Genomic DNA, 23861 nt, shown 5'->3' with positions numbered 1-23861 from the left:
TTCTTTTGCTGCAAACATTTCTCGAAGACGGACCCACTCTGAAGGCAGAAATAATCTCATTGATTAAGTTAAAGCTCAGTGGGCAGAGTCAAAGAACTTCTGTGTTTCAGAGCGTGTTGAGATAACTCACAAAGGGCTCTGGTCAAAAGGAATAACTTGCATTTTTTTTTTTCCAGCTGGCAGCAAACTACTTGGCTTAAACAGGTCCTTCATCTCATCTCTTGCTGTCATTATCTAAGGTGTGCATTTGGGATTCACCAGATTGTACGTTATATTGACTGCACATCACTTAACTCTTATCATTTTTCACATAGCACATGTTAAATAACACTGGATATGTTTTTATACATTGCAAATGCTTCTTCTATATTGCCAGTCCATATCATATTAACTGTATTGCAAATTTTTTAGGACTTTTGCACCTTTAAGCACATCTAAAGGTGACGTAACAATGTACTGACATATATATACACTTGTTGTAGCCTAAAAGCCAGAACAACTTCCCTGTCCACACATATTTTGTGGCGTAGAGTAAGCCTGGAGTCTCTCCTTTGGGAAATGATTGCTCCAGTTTTCAAAGAGCTACCGGGCCAATCAAATCGTTTGGGTGGGCTTTAAGTGGTGATGGACAATAACAGTGACAGAAACGTACAGATCTTCTGAGTGCTGTGGAGTTTAATTTGTTCAAATCAAAATGGCTCTGATTTGTTGTAGGACTATCCAATAGAGAGGTATTTTTCTCTCTGTCGGCCGAAAGGCACCTCATAATAAAACCTCATCATAAAACCTCATCATGGATCCCTTTATTATGATGTCCTAAAGTTAAACGCTAAGATGTATTAACCTGGGGACACTGCTGAAATGCAGACATAGCCATATGACAAGAATGGATTCAGGGCTATCACTTCACATTTCTACTGCTTAGGTTTTGGATGCACAGGAAAGGAGGATGCTCTGGAGAGTTCTTGTGTCTCACTGATTTTGGATGTGACCATCTAAACAAATACCTAGTTAATAGTCAGTTTCAGTGCCAGACCAGAGTAATGTTGATGCGGTGTCCTTTTGGTACAGCTAGCATTCACACAATATTCAAACCAAAGTATGATGATCTGGACTAGACTCCACCCATTCCATATGGACCACCTTAGTTCAGTTTGTGTTCACAGGACAATCAAAGTTCTGATGCGCCCTCAACACTACGTTCTTGCAAACAGTTTTGTGATTGGTCATCATTTTTCAGGAAAATTTGGATTTCAGATAGTCAGTAAATCAACAGCGAGTGTTGGCACTGGCATTTATTGCTGTTCTGTGGTTCATGTACCAGAGTTCTGTATATGAACAACATGTTAAGTCTGATCAAGCATCTAGGATACAAGTACGAACCACTGTGGGGAGTGATTGCAATCAGGTTAAGATCACCCTATCTAATCGGTCTCAGCTCAGTTAATCTGTTCCTCAACGGGGCGTGATTGTTGTGTTCACACCAGCCCAAATGAACAAACCTGGGGGATAAACACTCCTAGTTTTGGAACAACAACCAAGGTGTGATAGCACCCTCACTGAACACAAGCATGGTACGAAGAGAATGCCCCCTTAAACGAAATCCCAGACCAGCTAAACAAATGCGTACAATAAAATTATAAGCAAATATCGATTGCTACTTCAGTTAGAACAACCAATTCCAATGTACCCAGACATTCCTGAGGCTAAAACTGTTGTTTCTTTACAGCCTGTCAAATAGTTCCACCTCTACTTAGTATTTCTTGTCGTAGAAATGTGTTTCTACATCGCAGTAATTGCTTCAGGGAGCACAATGCTGTTGTTAAAAATGATCGCTAAAGCTGGAAAGTTCAGGCCAACGTTGCAATGAGTCTATAGTGTACCGATCACACCCGGGGTTATAGAGTTCAGCAAAAACAAGATTTCAAGATGTCATCAAGGCCTTTAAAGGAAGATTACTATAGCGTCACTACTGTAACTGTGTCACGTCTTCCATCTATAAACTTAAAACTACTCGAACACTAACTGGTACTCTGCTCCTAATACCGCTGCACGGCACACTGACTTTCTGGGTACATCATCTCAACTAAATTTGCAGACGTCAATTCTGTGAAAGTGGAGGTGTCATATTATCCTATTTTGCACATAGAGGATGAATTCTGGATGAATTCTCCAGCAGATAATGCACAGATCAGTCCCAGGAGTGTCACATCTTCAAAAACTCATTCACAGCAGCAGCAGCAGAAGTGATGGCAATTAATTCCGACTTCAGGAGCTCCGGCCTGTTCTCTTCTACATTCGTCAATACCGAATGTTTCCACGTTCTTGGGATAGTTTTTGTCAGCTCAGTAAATGAGGTATTAAAATTCTCCTTTGCTCTCTGTGGTTGTCTATCCGGCACAAAAAAAAAAAATGACTCTCCTTTAGGAATAACTGATGGTGACGCTTTCAGCACCTCCGGATCCAGCAGATCCTGCTTCACCGTGGAGCTGCACACAGCAGTAGAGTCATTAGAGCAGTCTGAGACAGATGATTTCAGATCAGTCTGTCACCAACCCCTGGGTTGCCGCCCCAGTGCAGCGCTAATGGGTACATTATTAAATCAGCTAGATTTTACCGGGAATCAAGCAGCCACTTAAACCTTTGTTCCATCCTTCTCTCCCACTTTCTTATGTTTTTCCCCCTTTTCTGTTGATACAACTCTTTCCACAATAAGTGTAAGACACATAAAATTCCTTTTTATGCATCCTTAGGCATAATTTAAATTTGAAGCTGAAAAAAGCAGAATCACTGAAACAGGAAGAATAAAGAAGCTTTTGTATGAGCAGGTCTATCAACCTAAAATTAAAGTGAAGAATGAAAAAGGTCTAGGAGACAGTGCCCTTTAAAACTTGATTTTTTTTTGCCCCATTAGCAGTTCAAGGAAACAGAACGGAAAAATTACACTTTCAAACAGATTGCTTGAAGCTCTTGTGCAGACGTTTATATGCCACGAAAAAAAAAAAAAAAAATGAAACCTAACAACCTAATGGTTATTTTTTATCTTCAACTTCACCAAAAGTTTTACATGCAAAAATTCAAAAGAGAACAACTTTTAAATGAATTCCAATCAAATCTGGTACAGCCGTTCATGTTCCCCAGAAAATGAAACCTGATGACTTTGGTCAATTTTACCTTCAGCTCAACCATAAGTTATGACCTCAAGTGAAATGTCTCAATAACTTTTTGTTTACTGTGAAATCTGATACAGACATTCATGTTCCCCAGAGGATAAAACCTAATGACTTTAATTATACTTTGCCTGTTTTCGCGCACCCCATGGAGGATGACATTTACAAACTGAAGAGGTTAATTAGGCTGAATCGTAACGATTTTGAGAGTGAAATGTCTCTCCAGCCTTTAAATGGACTGTCATAAAAGCTGGTACAGACTGAGAATACATATCCTAAGGACTTTAGTTATTCCCTGACTTTTCTTTAAGCATTACCATTAAGTTGACCTTTACGACTAGAAGTGAAATATCTCAACAACTTTTGAACTGATTACCGTATAATCTGGTACAGATGCTCACGTTCTTTGGATGAAGATAAATGTATCCATCCAGCGCTACCAACCAGTCAAAATTTAAATAATCCAACACAGAGGCTTGGATTTATACACCAAAACCCACAAAACTGAAGAAATTAGCCACAATAGTTATTTTTTTTAATAATTAGCCAAAGTTAGCATGCTGCTAAAAATCTATCAACGAAATGGACGTCTCACTGAACTTTTAGCAGGCTAATGTTAGCGTTTAGCTTAAAGATGCTAGCTGTGACTCTTAGCTGTGACTCCTTAGCTTAGCATAGCTAAAAATTATATTTTTCCACATTGCCTTTTGAGCTAAACCAACGCATAACTGTTTTATTTTATGCGCGCAAAATGAAATTGCTTGTCTTTGAATCGTGTACAGCTCTGTGCTTCTCTTGGCGTAGCCTCGTATGAGGGTGGACAGAGGATGGTTGGCGCTTACAGAGCTGCATACACACATAAAATAAACACGTGTACCTCTCATCCAGCAGCACCTTGTAAAGTCACCAACATGGGAGTCGTCAGCGAAATCGTTAATGCACCGATGAAAAAGTCATGTTCTTTGGTAAAAGGGTTCACTGCCACAGCCCAAGAATCTCTGACCTTCTGATAGTGTGTTTGTAAGAATAAAGCAGCGGCATAGCACAGGTTTTGTGGATCCAAGACCTTCTGAGATGAACGGGTCCTTTGAAGCTTTTAGTTGCCAAGTGACAGGAAAAAAAAAAAAAGCATGCGGTGACAGACTCCAGTTGGAGGAAGGACTTCATAACTATCCTAATTGATTTTTTTATGCACTGCTAGTTGAGGAGGAATCGGCCAAGACTGGGCGACAGCTTCATCTATGGTGCAGCGCGAGTTGGACATTTGAGGAGGCGATAATGGAACAAATAAAGCGCCACCTGCTGTAACTCCTGTTCTTCTCCTCTCTTTGTTTTTATCGTGTTTATTAAGCTGGAAAAGAAAACTTGCCACGCACTTTGAAAGGAGCCACAGCTTTTTCCACCGAGATAAGCCAGGTTTGTTTCGAGGTGGGAGGAGAGGAGAGTGGCGGACGGCGTTGTTTAAACCCCTGCTGAACTATTTCTTCCTCTGATCAGTGTGGAACTACAAACACACAGAGACCAACAAAGGAGACATTTATCCTGTGCGTGTTTGTTTCTGGTTAGCTGTGGCTGCCTGTGTATACACCCCCTGCATACCAAGCATGTAATGGAGCGTTAACCCCTCCAAATTATTATTCTATTGACTCTGGGAAGTGAGTGTAGCAACTTTGTCAAACCTGTTGATATGAGACGTGTGCACTTGCTGCCTAGCGTTTTGGACAGGAGAGATGTTTATATTCAGTTAAATAAGTGCAGAAAAAAAATCCTTTTTCCCCAAATGCTGCCACAGCGCTCGTTAAAAATACTCAGGAACGTGTATGCTATTTTTCATTTGGAGAAACATGTTTTCCTTTCTTTTTCCCAAATTCATTTTGCTGGCTGCATGTAAATAATTGAACAAGAATAACATTGCAGACAGAAGACATTCATAATTCAGGCGTTTTTATGTTCTGTGTGCATTTGTTTCTTCTGCAACGTATGTGCTTGTCCTTAATTTTTACTTCAAGAGTCGTTCTGGTCTTTCATTTTATATTCAGTGGCACAGATAGGGTCAAAGGGACAGTGCGGAGTAGGGGTTATGGGGAATGACAGGACAAGGAGGGGTAAATATCAGAGCAAGACACGCTGTTCCTGAGGTTTGTGGTCCTGCTGCTTCGAGGCCCCGTGTCTCCTCGGCTCCTGTCAGCTCATCAAGGCCAAGTCCCTGCCTATCCCCGCTGGAAAACCGCATCAAACAGCCCGGGGAGCCTTTTATCCCAAACAGAATGCCGCCTCTTGTCACAGCGGAGGCTCGGCAACAAGCCGCACACGGATGGCAAAGTTTAACACGGCAGAGTGAAAGTCAATACCCTGCTGAGGTGCCGTAGCTCAGACACAAGAGGGGGAAATGGTGAAAAGGTCACCGGGAAAATAGGATCTTGAAAGACACAGCTTGTCTGAGACAAGAGCACGAGAAGCAGGAAGCCAGATGGAGCCAGGCAGGCACTTAATGTCACGGTTCATTCTTTCGACCCTGTGCCGATTCTGATGTCTCACAATTAAGGCCAAACATCTTAGTTTTGTCTTTTCCACCAATTACTGTAAAGGTTACTGCAGTTTGGCTTGTGTACACAAATCACCCGCTCACGTGTGTGTTTCCCTCAACAAAGACACAATGACTTCCCCGTCTAATTTCCCTTTGTTTCGACCTGTAGCCAAAATCAGACATGAAAAGGCTTGACTGCGCACCCCAAAGACACAGAAGAGCTCTTTGTACTCAGGCTTGTTCTGCTCCATGCCATTTCTAATCTCGGGCAGAAGGGAAGAGAGCAGCTCCTCTTATCTTAGATGACATGGAGGCTTTGCTCCCTCTCTCTGGAGCTCTCTCATCTTGTTCTTCTGAAACCTAACCCCCTTTCATGCTTTCCCCTAGTGGTGGCTGTGGTGGCAAAGTGATACGCTGAATGAGACTGGCTGAATTTTGTTTAGGTTATTCCATTTGAAGGCTGTTACATGATAAGCAAGGGTGAAGAAGCAGGGTATTACCTTCCCGCTCTGTATTTTTCATCAAGTCTGATGCAGACGACTGTGCCCAAGACAAGTCAGTTTTTTTTTTTTTTTTTTGTGGTACTAATTTTCATGGAGTCAAACTGTGCAGGTACAGAGAGATCGGGGTATTTGAGATGTAGCGCACATGTAGACAGTAAGAAGTGCTCTGCTCCTGAAACCATCCCGAAATATTTGTACAGTTCAGAACTAGGGACTCAAATGGATTTTCATTTGAAAGATGGTCCCAATGGTGGTCAGAAAAAAATAAAACAAAGGATTAAAAAGTCTCAAAAAGTCAAATTTCATTTCATAAACATAATACTCATCGTTACTTTAAAGATAAAGGTATATTTCACCATATTGGCACCAATGTTTTGATGTGAATACATTCGCGGCACGTTGCCTTGTAGTTTGCATCGTGGAAAATTGGACTGTGTGTTGTCCTATTGTGAGCTATTTTCATTATTAACCACAAAATTGCCTATTTGTTGTTGCTGCTGACTGTGTCAAGTGACGCTGACCTCAGAGCAGGCGCATACTAAAGTCACAAACAACTACTTGTGGATTAAAACAGCCAACAGGATGTAACACCCATGAAATCTGATTTCAGAATTCAAAGGTTTGTTTGTAAGAGGTGTAAAAAGTCCTCTGAGCTGACATGTCACGGCTTTTATAAACCTACAGCCTTCAACCTTAAGAGGAGGCGTACTTGATCCGATGCGTAAAAAGCACCGTGTCCCAATAACATCCCACATATTACCACGAAACCAAAGTCCAGCAACATGCAGAACACAACTGTATCCAATCTATTTCTACGGCGGATCTGGCCCTTTGTGAGGAGGCCCGAGGGGACTTGTTTTCCAGACGTCCACCACCATAACAGACTTTAAAAACAGACAGAGGCCCTTCCATAAGTCCTATAGCTTCAATTCGTTCTGCCAATTATCATCCTCTTCTGTGCCACAGTGACGGAAGGTGTTGCTCAATGGGCCTGAATGCCACCGTCTCCGTGGCCCGCCCCGACAAAGAGGGAGCCCCTGCTTTTCTTTCTTTTTTTTTTTTTTTTCTGGGGGTCCGGTCAAGCATTCGCTAACAGATTGGCTGGGGGCGCTAACCAGTCAGGTCTTCAAAGAGACAATGACGACGGGGAGGGCGACAGGGAGGAGGGAGGCTCGGGTGGCAGTGGCAAAGAAGAATGACCTGCCAAATGAGAAAGAAGACATATTGAAAGGGACAGAGTGGGAGAAAGAAGAAAACATATTGAACCGATGGAGAAGTACAACCTTTTGACCATCTGGCTCAGTGGGTGACAACAGCCTTCATCTGTATTTTTAGAGCTGTACCACACACCAAATTACTCTGTCAGGAAGATTAAGGAGAGTCAAAGGGCTGTCGAGTGGAAAAAAAAAAGAAAAGAGCAAAGTCGTCTCAATGGGCTACGGCAGCGGAGAAACTTTTGCTGGCTTCAGTCTGGTGCGCCGTCGCTTTATTTTGTTTCTAAATATAATATGGAAACAGCTCAGACTGAGTTATGAAAAAAAAATACAAACACTCTCTGTGTAATATATTCTCATTTCTGGTTAAACATGGTTGAGTACGTCTCCAATATGATTTCACTTTCCCGAGCCCTCCTCCTCCTGGAGGGAAATCTGCAAGAGACTTGACTCCGAAATCCTCTTTTTGCTGCATTAATTCCATGATTGCTTAAATGAAACACTGCTATTTTCTCGCTCGGCGCTAAACAGGGATCAGATCTCCGTGACCATGACTAATCTGCGGCTGCACTTATTGTGCGTGTGTTGGCGCGCGCCTATTTCTTTTTGCCAATTTGGAAAACTAATTGCTCTGACTCTGACCGGGCAAGCGGCGGAATATAATGCAGTTTAAAGCTTCATCTTTTTATGCCTATAAATCCCTGTACAGAACCGTCCGTGTACAACACCGGCTCATTAAAATGTATTAGGCAAGGTTTGTGAAAGGTGATTTTTTTTTTTTTTCTCCCTCCTCTCATCCTTTTTCCTACATCGCTGGCCTGTGATCCTGCACCGCTGGCAATCTGCACACTCTCAGCCGTCACACGCTCATGAGCTTCTCCCCCACCCCGGTCACTTTTATTCACTTGCAAATACACTGGGATGAAATGAGTTGCCTTTGTGGTGCACGCAGGAGCACTTCACTCCACTGCTTACTATCTACCACCTCTCTTCTCATTCCTTCATCCCTTGCTTGCCTGATTTTGCACCCCCTCTCGCTGCAATTTCACCCGTCTCCTGCTGTCAAACTCCACCGCCCACCCTCCCTCCCAGTTCCTTCCTCTTCTCCGTCCACTGCTTCTTCCCATGCCGGAGGTTGCAGATTGCTGGATTACGCTGGAGCCTGGGGGAGGTCGTCCCACTGATTGTAAAGAGAGGGACAATTGGTCCTTTAGTCTGATTGGGTCCCCAGAAAGGCAACACCCGGGATGAGAGTGTGCAGACAGCCAGGAGAGGCACAGAGCAGCAGCGACAGAACAGAAGTAGCACGAGAAGATACATATTTATTTATATGTAGACGGAAAAAGAGAGAGAGAGAGAGAGACAGAGAGAGAGAGAGAGAGAGAGAGAGAGAGAGAGAGAGAGAGAGAGTGAGAGAGAGAGGGGAAACTTTACAAAGAGGCCAGAGAGAGAACGCGTGGACTCAAGGTGACTTTACGGAAACTGATGCACTGCAGGCAGCAGCTTTCACAACTTTTACAATGGAAATTTAGCTAGCGTGCAGGGAAAAGAAGCGCAAAGAAATAAGAGAAGAAGAAGAAGGGGCTTCACAGAAGAAGAGCTGAGAAGGAGGAATAAAGTTGAAAAGGAAAAAAAAGGTAAGGCATAGATTTTTATTTATTTATTTGACTTTCAGCAGTGACATTCGGAAAAGAAACGGCAGTAAGACTGTAAAGCAGGCAGGGATGAGTTAAAGGTGACAGGATAAAGGCTGGAGCACTGTGTCGTCACTTATACCCTACCTTTAGAGTTTAATTGATATGCAAAGAAACAAACAAGTCAGAAGTAGGTAACTATTCAAGGGTTCATGGCACATTAAAAAACTTTCTGTGGCCTGAAGCGTGGCTCCAATTCTCAGCACGTCTGCACTGTCGCTACTTCAAACAAGTCATGCTGAAGGAGAGGAATGCCTGTCTGCCTTTTACGGACCTCTGATTGGCATTCAGACCGTCAGTCCACTGCCTGAGCCAAGGTTCTCGAGATGAGGGCTCTTTTTTTTTTTTTTTTTTAATACTATCAAACCCATTTAGCGATCGCCTGTCTTGTAAGCCGACAAATAAGGTGCCAGATTGGAATATGCGTCGACGCCGTAGCAGGCAGACTTTTGTTGCCATTATCAGCAAGAGGCAGTGAAGGAGTCTCTGAGAGATGAGCATCGTGCGTAGGCCTCCATATTAACAACACCTTAACAGTTTCTGTGACGGCGCTCGCGGTTGAGATATCTCGAATGACATTTCCAGCCCAGGAAACAGCCGGGGCTCTCCAGCTGCAGTTAATTCTACCTCCCAGACGAAAATTCAAAAAGAGATTATGGGTCGGATATTAATTTGAAAGGCTCCGTCCCCCAAGACGGCGCTCTTTAATTTGCGACACTGATTGCAAACTTTTCCAGATGACGCTTATGCACGGTGACATCATTTCCATGCACCAGTGGCTGGGATGAATGCCAGTTTGTGTGATTTAATTTCTCCATAAATGACAAGGCTCCTTTTATGGCCTCCACCGAGCAATGAGTGAACTAAATGTGCATTGAGGAGGAGAGCGGAGGCCGAAATGAGCCCGAGCAATCGGAGAGAAAGCTGGAAATAAGTGATACGGTAACACAGATGTTAAGAAAGGCACCGCAGAAGGATGAAAAGAGGATAAAATACAGGAGCAGGAGGAGCGGCGCAAACTTCTGAAGGCACACAAAGGCAAATAGAGAGCGGAGGGCGGGACGAGTAATTAAAAACACCTTACAGTAAATGAGCCGCAGGGAGGGAGGCGTCCGTCGCGGCGCAGCGGTGGCGGTGTGCACAGCTGCAGAGGCCGAGACCGGGGGGAGCTCCCTACAATTAGAGAGACAGGTTCAAAGCCTGCCCCATGCCAGCTTTTCTGTCCTGAGGGGGGCCAGGGTTGGAGGAATGAGGACGAATAGAGGGTAGCAGCCTGACACACACACACACAGAGGCATGCTGTGAACTCATATTCATACACACACACACACAAACAACTGTGTGATCTTGAGAGAGTCTGGCCAGAATACACACCTCCCTGAGCCCGAATCTGACTTTGAAGGCTGCCATCTCGCCCTGTGAGCCAGCTGAGGAAGCCGGCTTCTTGCTGCAGGTGGTACAGACCCTCTGCTTTAGTATACATAAGACCTGGTCAGGTTATCCACACACATACAAAACATACCAGGGGCCATGCTGCGAGAAAGACCTGCTTATTAAAAAAAAAAAAAAGTCAGTGCAGCAGCAGAGTCTCAATTTAATTATGTGTAAATACGTAAATAAACATTAAAAAACTGTGAGGAATGTGGCTCGTCACGCTCTGTGCTCGGCCCTGGGAGCGAAATTAGATTCAGAAAAGCCTTCTACATTTCGCAAACAGCACCGCTCGGCTTATTGTGCCCGGCTTATTGAAAGGCACTTTCTCATGCCGGTGCTTCTGCATCTCAAAAATGCGCATCGACGCAAGCACCCTCGCCCGGGTCGGAGATACACAGAGCCTCCGCGTTGCCGCCGCTTTCCACCGACCGTGCAAAATCAATTGTGGTTAACAAATTGGCCGTGACGTTTCGCCCCTGCCGGGGTGGGCGGAACCCTTTCTCCATGGGTCCACCCTGTTTTTAAGGACCTTTTCCACAGTCTGGGAGGCCTCCTTTTAAAGCGGAGGTGAGCGGTGCACAGACATGACCACTGTGAAATTAACACTTAATAATGCTCCACATAGCACTAAAACTGGGTCATCCCATTCTAACGTGCCACACACTGAGCTGGCCCCTGGTAACCTCAATCAGAGAATGGGAGTTTGGTGGACGAAAATGTCTGTGGCGAGTCATTTATAGCTTTGTGACTAAAAGTAACACTCGGTTAATCTATAAATCATTTGGTCTGTGAAATAAAATATTGATGAAAAATTATCGTCACAACTTTTGAAATATCTTTGAAACCCTAAATATATCCAGTTCAAAGAAAAGAGTTTCTGGCTAAAAGGATCATGAAGGAGGGGAAGAAATATGACATAATATAGGGGTGAAAACAGTGGGTTCGAATCCCGGAAGCATTACTGCTTTAGCAACTCTGTATTTGTACAAAAGGATGGGTTAAATGTAGGGATGCACGAAAACCGAAAATGTGAATTTACCAAAATTTGCTGCGGTTGTTGCTCGCATGTGTTGTTTCAGCGATAAAAGTCTGAAAATTTTCGGCCGAAAAAAACGAAAATGCACTTTTGGGTCATTTTCGGCCAAAAATTATCGCTGAAACAACGCAGCCGAAACAACGCGGCCGAAACAAGATGTTGTGATAATATAAGCAACAACCGCAGCAATTTTCGTTTTTTTGGTGCATCCCTAGTTAAATGCAGAAAACCACATCATTGTACATGTGCATACTTGATTTGCTAGTAACTGTGTACTTAATTGGAGCAATGTGCATGCAGACTAAATAAGTACAGCGTTGATGCATGGTTGAGTTCAGACCACAAACCGGCCACAAGTAGCTAACGTCAAGTACAAAAAGAGCAAAATGGCTCCATGATTTAATTAGAAAGCACCCCAATCAGCTCCGTCGTACCACTGAGCTTTGATGCCCGTTCCTATAAACACAAATTCCAAATAAATTTTTCAGTATCGACTCCTCATTAATCTGAACAGGTGGAGTTGAACAGATTCTGTCTGTCAGTCAAACTGTTTGCTTCCTGTTTGTTTTCCTCCATTGGAAGGAAACACTCACCTCTCTCCCTCATGTAGGAAACAGTTTGATATAGTCTGTTGTTGTCAGATCGCAGTTAATGGAGCAGCAGGTGGACTTGGAATACGATGATACAACAATATGGCCCATCATTTTCTCACACCAGCTGCTCCCCCTGACAATCACCGTCTCCTTCCTCTGTCACTCAATTTCTTCCTCCCTCTCCACCTTTCCTTTCAGGGGTTTCTTTCATTTCCAAACAAACAACTCCCAAATTGGATGTTTCTACACCTCCCTTTTTTTTTTTGCCATTTTGATTTCATGTCCGCTCGTAGCTTTTCTTCGATAACAACTCTAAATTGTGTTATTTTTCTTTCAAATACAAAAGGCAGATTCTTCAACGGGGAGGAATGTTTCAGCCGGGTGGGAAAATACCTCTTTGCCTTAAGTCTGGCAAAGCTTTTTCATATGACTGCTCCTCCACCCTCCGCCTCGCGCCTCATCCCTTCATCTTCCCATCCCCTCTGTCCACTGTTCACTCAGTCTGTGTGGCCAGCTGCCGTCCGTTTAAACAAGTGAAATGCCATAAGATTAGCTGAAGAAAGATGTGCGATATGTTTTGCCAGCACAATTACGTCGCATGTCACCTCATTAGGCACAACAAAATGGAGCAAAATGCTCGGGTGCGAGCCGTGACCTTTGAGGGGAGGAGCCGCGAGTGGAGGCAGAGGGCTTTTTGAGAGGAAAACAGGCAGCTAATTTGACTTCATAATGGCAACCAGGCGGCTTGAATAGACAGAAAAGAGGGGAGCAGCGAGGTCAAGTGTCAGCCATCCTGGCAAGCGGCCCTCGGAGGGTTGTCTTAACACACACACACACACGTACGTGCACGCACACACTCAGTCCAGCCTCCCGCTGACAATGCAGCCACGCCTCCCAACCTCCCCTACCTTTTGTGCCTCTTCAACAATGATTAACTGAGTTTGGCCATTCAGAGAGTCTGCAGCAGCACAATGCTCTCTCTCTTACAAAACATAATAGAGTCAAACCACGAGTCAAACAGTCTCTCTTTCTTCCAATGTTTTTTTTTCTTACTTTCCATCTCCCCCTGCTAACAGCCTCTGTGCTTTTCTTTTTGCTTTCCCCCTTCATTCTGCCTTCTGACCATAAATCCGCCTATTTTCCTCAAAGCTCATTAATGCAGGAAGAAGCGGGCAGATGCAGCCGTCCTCCTAATATATATATATATATATATAAAAAAACATGCAGATGGAAAGCGGCAGCGTAGGTGCCATGCGCTGCATGTGAAAAGGTATTGATTAACTTAGAGGGTCGATACGTTAAAAAGCATCTCCTTCAAATAACCACAGAATTGACCTCGCTGCTCTTAAAGATTCTTATGATGTTTGTTTCGAAAGGAGTGCTGCAGAGGAAGAGGGTATTTAGAGGAATGAAACCAACATCCAGGCGATGCCACAGGGGCCTTCCAAACCTGTGATATGGAAGAAAAACACACACACACTCGCACGCAGTACACTTGTAATGAACGGTGTGCAGCACTGAAGGGAGCTTGTAGAACATGGTGTGAGTAAAGCTGAGCTGTGGTGTTAACAGAAACACTACAATCTCAGAACATCACACCCTCGGGCCGTTTACAGAAGGTGTGAAGGAGCTCACCTCTCCTCATGACAGGAAGAGGGAGAAGGAAGGGAAAGAGAGTGTGGTTACACTTTCTATTTTTTTTTTATTATTATTTTTTTTTTTGCTGATGTGAAACTGCCTGATTGTCCCAGAGTTGAAGCTGATGCTGCTTCATCATTTCTGCTTCGCTGTGGGGCTCCGAAACGTTTCAAAGTTTTAACGAGCATTATTGTGTGCACAGGGGGTCAAACCAGATAACGAAAGCAAGGGTTCGCATTCATGTTTGCAACTGACAGATATGTAATATTGGTTCATTTGTTTTATCAATAAAACAATGCACAAGTATAATATTTCTGTTTGTGTACTCTTTGTCTATTTCCAGGACTTCCGCTGATGTTTTGAGTCATTTTTATGCAGAAATGTATAAGAAATTCTGAGGGGTGCAACGTCTTTTAACCAGCACTGGTACATTATATACAAGAATAGGTAGATAGGTGATTAGCCTAGCTTAGCATAAAGACTGAAAGTGGGGCAAACAGGTAACCTGGCTCTCTCTAAAAAAATCTACTTGACACCTGTACTGCTGGATAAAATGTTTGACGTCTGAGGTTGGACAAGATAAGCCTGTTCTAAAACCACAAATTGTTGGCTTTATGCTAAGCTAAGCTAAGCTAATGACGTCAGATGTTAGAGTAATGCACATCACTGACTGATCACCAAGCGTTGGTCATTTATTTTTGACTTCTCTGTTAGTAAAGTGGCAGCACAATTTCTTCCTAAAGCAGAGGACAAACTCACTTTTTACATGGTCTTTAACCGATGAGACTTCATATGGATCTTTTTCCAACTGCTGCATTTTCCACCCATTTGTTTGCTGTAACAGCAGGTGGTTGAAAATGTACCTACTGTCCCCATTGTCTCTTCTCATACTGCGTCCTCTCCTCCTCCACGTGACCTCCTTGGCGGTACAAGAGGAAGCCTCTTGTACAGTACGTGATAAGCCTAGCACAGACACACAGCTCATTATAACTCAACAAAAACTCAGTAGCGGAGGGGTAATCTGGTGGCAAGAAAAAAGATTGCGAGGGTGTGTCATCCCCAGGTCTCCAGCAGTGCCACAGTACACTGCGAAAAAGATGTAGGCCTCCAAAAGGACATAAATCTTAGACTCATCTCTCTCTCTTTTAATCTTCCAGGACGCCAGCATCTGCCAAAAAGACGGGGACCAGGAAATAACTGCACCCGTGAGGAAAGAGGAAAACTCTTTTCAAATACTACTCTGTCCTGCACAATGGGAGACCGATTGCATCTTCCAGGAGTGTCCAGCAACTTGCTCCCCGTGGCACTCTGCATTTTGACCCTTCTGCCCCACACGCTTGTGGGTAAGCCAGCAGAGGAGGAAAACTCAGTGCTCCTGCAGAGGGTGAAGCGAGGCTGGGTGTGGAATCAGTTCTTTGTCCTGGAGGAGTACACCGGACTGGAACCACTTTATATTGGAAAGGTCAGTGTTGACTACATGCTGTACTGTAGGAACACGAGCACACAAGAAGGTATAAACCTGAAGAAATGGGAAGAGTATGAGTTTCTAGCCTGGTAGGGGAGCTGGTTTGCTGCATGACCTTTTCACTTGGTGTAGCCGAAGTGAAAGCAGCCTTAGTGTAGGTGCTCTACATGATTTTAACTCCCAACTTTCAAACAGCGCAAATTCAAAGATCTATAGGGGAGCTCAGCAGCCTGGAGGTCAATATGCAGCTCAGCCAGAGCTGAGAGCATGCGAAAGGGAAGATCACGGTGTGCAGATGCAAGCTTCAAAAAAAAAAAATCCCAATTTAATCCCTGGATGCACCCTGTCCATACTGAGACATCTGCCTCTTGTCTGCCCACTTTGAACCAGAGCCAGACAGCAGTGATTGAGTTAACTGACTCGAACCGAAGCTTCACTTAGCCTCCGTTCCACAGAAGTGGACGGCATATCTGCATCACAACTGATGCGCTCACAAAGGGGCGCTTTGATCACTCGGTTGCTAAAGTGAACTGAACATTTGATCAATAGCTGTGAGGCCAGTCATCATTCGGCGGGGAACAACAGAACAACACTGCAAAGTGAAACAAAAATTGCTGTTATGTCACTAAAAGAAGTATTATATTTTTCATTTTGTCACCTCAAAACTGTTGTCCTCCAAAATATTATTTTAAAAGCACGGTCAGTGACGAGAAGGGACAACTCTTCTTGACTAAGAAGCTCAAGCTCAGCAAAAGAAAGAAGTTAGAGAGACACTAGAACGTTCTAGCTCGGCTAGAGATAAGATAACGATAATCAGCATTTAAATGAACTTAATCAGGATTTACGGAGCATTTGGAGTCACTCGACGTGGCTTACTGGCAGTTTGTCGCCATTAACATGAGGAATGAGCTACAGTAAACTGGTTTTCTGACTAAACTAAGTATAGTCCTTTTTTTTTTTTTTTTTAACAATCAATGTAACGTTAAAATGTCTAAAATAATATGTTAACCATCAGTTCTTGGTTCATTTTATTTTTGAAGCACCCAACATTATTTGCAATATGGCAGATTGTCACCTTTTAATGAAGTACACCTAGAAAAGCTATACAACTAATTTTCTACATGTAAATAGTGGATATCACTAGATTAGAAAAAGAAAATGGGGTAAACCTTGAACCTTAATAATAAAATCTCTCAAAGCCCAACCATCTTTCCTCGAAATTCCTAAAAATACCCTAATTCCTTTGGGAACGAGCCAAACCTGCTTAATTAGTGTTGTGAAATAACTCTGCCGCCACCACTTGGGAAAATTGAGGAAAATGTTGGATTATGAAAAACCTAAGACCAGACAGAAGAGTCCTTAGAGAGGTGTAGAGGGGAAAATGTTAATTCTTCATATATAGTATGAAACAATTCCTTACAGTCGCTGTAGCCTATTCACTTCCGTCTTAGCTCGTCTTCTTTCCCCATTTAGGGTTTCTTTACGGACTCTTTTCTGCCTAATTTTTCCAAGCTGAATGGAATAAGTGATTGTGACAAGCTGGGCTGCTACCCAGAGAGCCACTCAAGGCAGAAAGGCATTGTAAGATATGACAAGGCAGGAGAGAGATGTACTGTAGCCTCCCTCTTTAGTTTCTTTCCCATCTGCTCAAGCCACATCAACTCTCCTCTGCTGAGGAACTTAGTATTCAGAGCCGCTGGGTTGTCGGAGGTTTGGGCTGAGGCGGAGCAGGTAATTGATAGCCCGAGTGTCAAACGCCGTCCTTTCATGGGCTTCAGAGGGAAGGAGGGGATCAGCGCAGGAGAAGGCGGATGAGGCAGATGAGGCGGAGGAAAGACCCCAGCCTGAGATATATCACCACAGGATGCGGGGCTAAAGCCCACAATGGAGTGTTGATTAAAAAATCTATTCTAGGCCAAGCTGGGCTACGCAGGAGAGAGTGCAGGTGGAAAGACTGCATTGTCTGTTGCTCAGGAATGATAGGTATTGTGAAAACCGCTGCTCAACTATCACCGGCATTACAACAACCAATTCTGTAGCAGAAAACTTTCAGCAGTTCGACAACCTCGGCTCCGTCATTACACGCAGAGGCGCCAGACGATAAAAAAAAAAAAAGAAAAAAGGCAGAGGTGCATGTCTTGACGTATCAGGAGTGTGTTTTCCGGTGCAGCGGCGTGTTGTGCCCTCGCTGCACACACCTGTTGATTATATACGAGACAGATGTCAATGGGGGCATTTAATTCTAGCTCTGCCAGTGTGATGGCAGTAAGCATTCATCATACACAGAGACCCTCTAAGTACAAAGTAAAGGCTGATTGCACATCAACAGGACGTCATTTGCACTTAAAGGCCACAAAGGGCTTCTGATTGCACCGCAGGGTCCATAGCAACAAACACTCTCTACTCTCTGATTACACGTCTACTTACAGATACAGTATTAAGGTACGCATAGAACCTCTAACCGCCCCTGGACGTCTACCGTTAATTTATGTAGTGGTCAGATTAGGTGGGGATATGTTGACAATGTCACATAAACCAAATGCCAATCTGAAAGAGCTACACTAGCTGTATAGATAGATAGATAGATAGATAGATAGTACAAGAGGAAGCTAGAAGGAAGATAGATTAATATATCAAATGTCAGGATTTGGGGCGGCACAGTAGGGCGGTGGTTAGCACTGATGCCTCACAGCAAGAAGGTTTGAATCCGGGCATCTTCTGTGTGGAGTTTGCATGTTCTCCCGGTGTCTGCATGGGTTTTCGCCGGGTGCTCCAGCTTCCTCCCACCGTCCAAAGACATGCTCCATAGGCGTGAATGTGAGTGTGAATGGTTGCCTGACTCCATGTGTTAGCCCCGCGATAGACTGGCGGCCTGTCCAGAGTGTTCCCCGCCTCTCGCCCGATGACAGCTGTCATCTCGCCCGATGACGGCTGGGATAGGCTCCAGCAGACCCCGTGACCCTTCACAGGAACAAGCGGTTACAGAAGATGAATGAATGAATGAATGTCAGGATTTGGCAACAAGAGTCTCGGACGACCTCCTAAGTAGAGCAGTGGAATGGCAGTGCACCATTTGGTATATATTTATTTAAAATGAACTTAATTGCATCATCACTCTCCTAGTATTCATGTTAAAATAATCTAAAACAGTACACCGACAAACTTCCTCCAAATAATTGGGGAAATAACTTCTGCTCAAATTCCCGTTGAACCCACACCACACTGAATCCTCTGCTCTGGCAGGTCGGCACTAAATCCTCTGTATGGCTTTTTTGCCTTCAGTCTGCTCTTCAGCAAGAGAAACAGATGTTTAGTTGGACCGAGATCATGTGGCTGGTTTGGACTTTCCACTGTTTGGCCTCAAAAAGTCATTTGATTGTCTGGTCTGGATGTTTAGGATCTCGCTGTGCTACTGCATTGTTCTAAATTTAGGAGATGCAACCTAATTAATCATCCACAAGAAACATGTCACTGTCTAATCTGTTTAGTTAGGTTTACACTTGTTGTTGGTGCAGTTTGAATAACATCCCCTTAGAGGTTTTACTATTTTCCGTTTTTGTGTTTGTTGCAAGAACATTTGAGTCTGATTTAAACCCGACTGACACCTCTGTGAACATCACAGCTCCACTCTGACATGGACAAAGGCGATGGCTCCATCAAGTACATCCTGACTGGCGAGGGCGCGGGCACCACCTTCACCATTGACGATAACACCGGGGACATCCATGCCATACAGAGGCTGGACCGGGAGGTGAAGGCCCAGTACATCCTTCGTGCCCAGGCCCGCAACCGCCTGACGGACCGGCCTTTGGAGCCCGAGTCAGAGTTCATCGTCAAGATCCAGGACATCAACGACAACGAGCCGAAATTTCTGGATGGCCCCTACCGGGCGTCTGTCCCAGAAATGTCCAAAATAGGTAAGGAGGAGGAAATAGAAAGGCAGACTGACTGCTGCTGCTCTCGCTTGACAGACTCCTCTCATGTCCCTCATTCACTATTCATAACCTGTGTTTGAAGTATATAATCATACTTAATAAGGCCTTTGGTTTGTATGACGATAACCAGTGTCATCTCCTTCTCATCTCTGCATCTATCCAGGAACATCTGTGATCCAGCTGACTGCCACAGATGCCGACGACCCCACGTATGGCAACAGCGCACGTGTGGTCTACAGCATCCTGGAGGGCCAGCCATACTTTTCTGTGGACGCCAAGACCGGTACGGTTGCACGGTTTCCTTCTGAAACATTCAATCTGTTACCACGGCAACCAGTGGGTTTATCCATTACACTTAGAGGCTGGAGATTTCAAACTTCACGAGGCACTTGTAACCATTTTATGAGCTCCATATAAATCTCTGATAAGTATGAATGATGTTAGACAATCCGATAAAGCCGACAAACTTAACTTAGGATTTGCCAACAGTTTGCTGACAGCAGCTGCTAATTCCACACCTTTCTTTCTTTGTCTCTTTCTTTCTTTGTCACTTTCTTTCTTTGTTTCTGTAATTGCACCACAGATTTGATATGAGCAGTCCACACTTTTTGCCCTTGTGTAAACCGGCCAGCTCTGAATGTGGGAAGCTCAGCATGGCTCCCGTTGTTGCTATGAGACTACCCAACATTTTCCTGAGGTCTTTTGTTGAAACTTGCAATATCTCTAAGTCCTGGCACTTGACAAAAAAAGATCTGCTGAACTCAAAGTATGAGTCCTCTGTTGATAATGAGGCTGGAAGAGACAGGCAGCGCCTCGTAGTCTGTTGAGCAAGCACTTGGAGCAAATTTAATTTACACTTAAGTTCATCAAACCATGCTGTTGTGTTTTTAGATTGTTGTATCTTCTGACTATACAGGACGTCACTGACTTCGATTCGCTGATTTGTGTTGAAAAGCTGCATTTGTTTATTTTTAAGTGACATTGTTACTGAAGGAACAGTTGGAACAATTTGGGATATTTGCTTGAGTTAGGAGGCAGTTAGCTTAGCTTAGCATCGAGACAGAAAACGGGGAACAGGTAGAATGTCTCTGTCCAAAGTTTGCTGTTTTCTCCTACTTTATGAAAAGCTAAACGATCTTCCTTCGAAAGACTATTTAAACTATTATTTCAAGACATTTATATATGTAATAAATTGAAGTTATGATTTATTTTAGTGGTAAAACAAAAGTGCACTCAGCTAATCCCTGTTGTTCCAGTGAAAGAAACCCTACGGTGGCCTTCAGAGGTCAACACAATGTAATGCACAAGACAGAGGCAGTATTTTGAATGACCTTCTCATGGTTGTATGCCATGTCTGCCGAGACTCATGAAATAGTGCTTGGAGTGAAGACTTTCAAGGAGTTTAACAAAAGGTGTCTTTGTAGAACAATATGAAGATGACCTTTAACTTTTGGATGAGAAACGTCCAAGTGAAGTTCGTGCTAAATTTGACGAAATTCTTGAGATAACCTGTCGACAAGAACAGTACGCACAGATGGGTAATGTTTCTTAGGGGTTTCAGTTATTTGTTTCACTTAGTGAGTCACAACCTACTACAACAAATGTGGAACCATTTCCATTTCTATTGGTGAAATTTGTTTTGTTGTCTTGGTTTGTATATATATATATATATATATATATATGCATCTGTCTTCTCAAGCTGCAATGCCTTAAGCTGTCAGGTCCACCTTAAAAACCCGACGCTATAACGTGTAACGATATTTTGGACAGTGTGCTTCAAAATTTGTTGCCCCTGTCTGTGTTTGTCACTTTCCTCCATAAAGTAATGGGCTTCCCAGCTGTAGTAGGACTAGACTCGTCTGCCCCCCGCCTTATCCAACACCTTTGGGATGAACTGAATTATCACCCCACATGAGTCATGGACCTTAGTATTGATCTTGTGGATGAATGAGAGCAAATCCCTGCAGAAAGCCTGAGTCCAGAGCAGTGGAAGCTGTTGGTGTTTGTATACTTTTGGCTGCATAAGCCAATAAAGTAAAAAATTGCATGTATAAGCATGTATTCCAGACTGCTTATAAAGAATAGAGTACACAGGACTTTGCAGCATGTGCTTGCAACGTTCATAACTCAGTTAGACATCCAAAAATCCATTAGTTTCACTGGCCATTGTTTAACACAGCTGCCTCATTTCCTTGATTGTCAGCACAGAAATCTGTTGCCAAACTTCCCCGGCTGCGCTGCCCATCAGCAGCCAGTCAGACTGCTGCTGCTGCTGTAGGTTGACTCTGCAGCCATCAATCAGCCTCCCCCGATTCGACTGTAAGCACAGCTCCGAGGCTTTTATTGGTGCCGACACAATGTAAAACTTCAGTACGTACAGCTCAGTGCCTCGGAGCCATTACATGCACCCTGCAGCACAAAACATCGCTTGACCTTGACTGAATTCTGCTGCATACGCTCTCTGTTTATGTATCTGTTTCTGTGGTAGCAATACATTGTACAAAGTGTACAGACAAAAGGAAGTATGAGCTGTTGGATAACTGATATCTGGTTGAGTTAAGGCCTATTAAATTCATTGTTACTGTAAAACCGGCCAGTAAGCAAGTTTCTCTCAAGCTTTCTTTACTTTTAAGAACACAAATATGTCCAGCGATTGAAACAAACACATTTAGTCTTCTAGAAACTACAATCCTATAGGGTCAGTCTAAGTCAAGTAGGAGACTGGCAGCATGAATGTGCCGCTGATAAATCTGCAGTGTCTCGGAGGAGGATCTAATTGAAACCACAAAGTGAAGCTGGTTGAGAGCCAAGGAAGACACTACACAGTATTGGTAGTGTTCCTAATAAAGTGCTCAGTGATGTCTCTCAGGTTTCTTTCGGCCCTAATAAACCAACCTAACGGCCAGCCAATTGTTACGTTGGACAGTCGAGAAGCACCAGTGTCCCTGTGGTTGGCAGTCTGTCCTGAACCGTTGCCACTTCTTGTACCCTGAAGCTCAGCTTTGGTTGATTCAGCACGTTGAAGGAATACTAAGAATACTGCCACCTTCCAGGTTGAAGAGTTAATTCCTACCTGCTAGCTGGCTGTTGGCTCTTTGCAGTGCAACTTTTTGGTCCAGACACTGATGGCAACGTCACTATCAGTCGTTGCTGATGCTGATTTGGTGCTGATTTGGGGCCTTGAAAACCTTTCATTAAAAGTAGATTGTCCGTCCATTTAGAGCAATGACAGACCAGGACACTGTCGCTCAATCCTAATCTGTGTCAGCTGTCCTCGGTCACTTTTGTCTTCACCTGCACTCCCTAACTCTCTCTTCCTCTTGGTTCCTCTCCTCAGGCGTGGTCCGGGTGTCCCTGGCAGACATGGACCGCGAAACCAGAGAAAACTACACCGTGGTCATCCAGGCCAAGGACATGGGCGGACAGCTGGGGGGGCTCGCTGGCACCACCACCATCAACATCACGCTCAGCGACATCAACGACAACCCGCCCATGTTTGACCAGAGTAAGAAACACTCTACACCTACTTGTCTGTGTGTGTGTCCATTTTTCTTGATTCTTTTTACTCCCCTTTCTAACTTAACCCTTGTCAACCTTTTCTAATCCCTCCTGAAGCTCTTTAGAGCTGAAAAATGAGCAACATTGAATTTCTTTCAGCAGCAGAGAAAGAGAGCAGCCAAGGAGGTACTATAGGAAAAGGTTGTAGTGCTAATGACAGCAACAGACAAAAGTCACACTGTGCAACTCTGAGCTATGTTTGTCCAAAGGTTGATGGCCAATTTCTTATAAAATAAAATAAAAGGAAAAAGTTTTGTTGTTGCTCTTTAGAAAGATCTTCTTGTCCATTGGCGTATTTCAGCTCACTCTTATGCAGATTCATTTCTGATTGTAAACACATTAGCTTTCTATTCAGTTAAACTAAAATAACAGTAGGAGTAAACCCTTAAAATGCTCATGATTTTACACTGAACTCTATACTGTGTACCGTAGCAAACCTTGAGCTTACTGCTTTGTTAAATCTCCGGCCGTAGGTGGAGTAATTTATGGCTGAAATGCATCACAAACCCCAAGGCTGAGCCCTCATATGATCCTGAAGTTCAGTTTTGGTTCAGGGTTGACACTTGTGGGTTTCCATGTGCTCGTGTGCTTTAGCCGCTAATACCTGCATGCTTAGAAGTAGTGTGTCTTGCATAAAATGGGACTACGGTATCAGTAAGTGGTGTAAATACCTTGTTTTTGTAACATGGATCTAATCAAAGTCTCACCAACTGCTCATCTCCTCATTTATCCAGCTCCTTTCTCTGGCTAATTCAAGTCGTTAGCCCCTCTGGCCACTTCTGGCCACCAGTCCCCAGCCGTTTACCCTGCTGGCCTCCTTCCTCCCTCCTCCTCGCAGCCACCAGACGCCCCATGCTGTCCCTTTGATTATCCCCACTTCTGCTCCTCTCATTACCGTCCCCCTGAGGTCAGGGGTTGCCTCGCTGTCTGTGGTCATCTCAGCTTGGCCGACTGGTGGCTTCACTCTGAGACAAAGACAACACCCACTGCCCACTTCCACCTCCATCACTAGTCCCCCACCAATTAGCGCCATCACTCCGATGGAACTTTGATCGGTTGTGAAGAGCTTCAGGGATTCCCCTCTGTCAGGCACA

At 44.0% G+C, this 23861-nt stretch overlaps 1 protein-coding gene across 1 annotated transcript in view; it reads left to right on the top strand.

Annotated features, from left to right (window-relative positions):
* Positions 1-8962: 8962 nt before the first annotated feature.
* The window catches only part of LOC311503337 (cadherin-20-like), a 28449-nt gene continuing 13550 nt past the window's right edge, over positions 8963-23861 (top strand). The window contains exons 1-5 of the mRNA XM_084565993.1: positions 8963-9051; positions 14967-15271; positions 18897-19191; positions 19373-19492; positions 22547-22714. Coding sequence (XP_084422119.1) covers positions 15062-15271; positions 18897-19191; positions 19373-19492; positions 22547-22714 — 793 coding nt within the window. The 5' untranslated portion in view covers positions 8963-9051; positions 14967-15061. The remainder of the gene's footprint in view (positions 9052-14966; positions 15272-18896; positions 19192-19372; positions 19493-22546; positions 22715-23861) is intronic.

Source organism: Chelon labrosus (genome assembly GCF_963514085.1).
Source record: "Chelon labrosus genome assembly, chromosome: 18".
In the NCBI taxonomy this organism is placed as follows: domain Eukaryota; kingdom Metazoa; phylum Chordata; class Actinopteri; order Mugiliformes; family Mugilidae; genus Chelon; species Chelon labrosus.
This window is presented reverse-complemented; position numbering and strand designations above follow the sequence as displayed.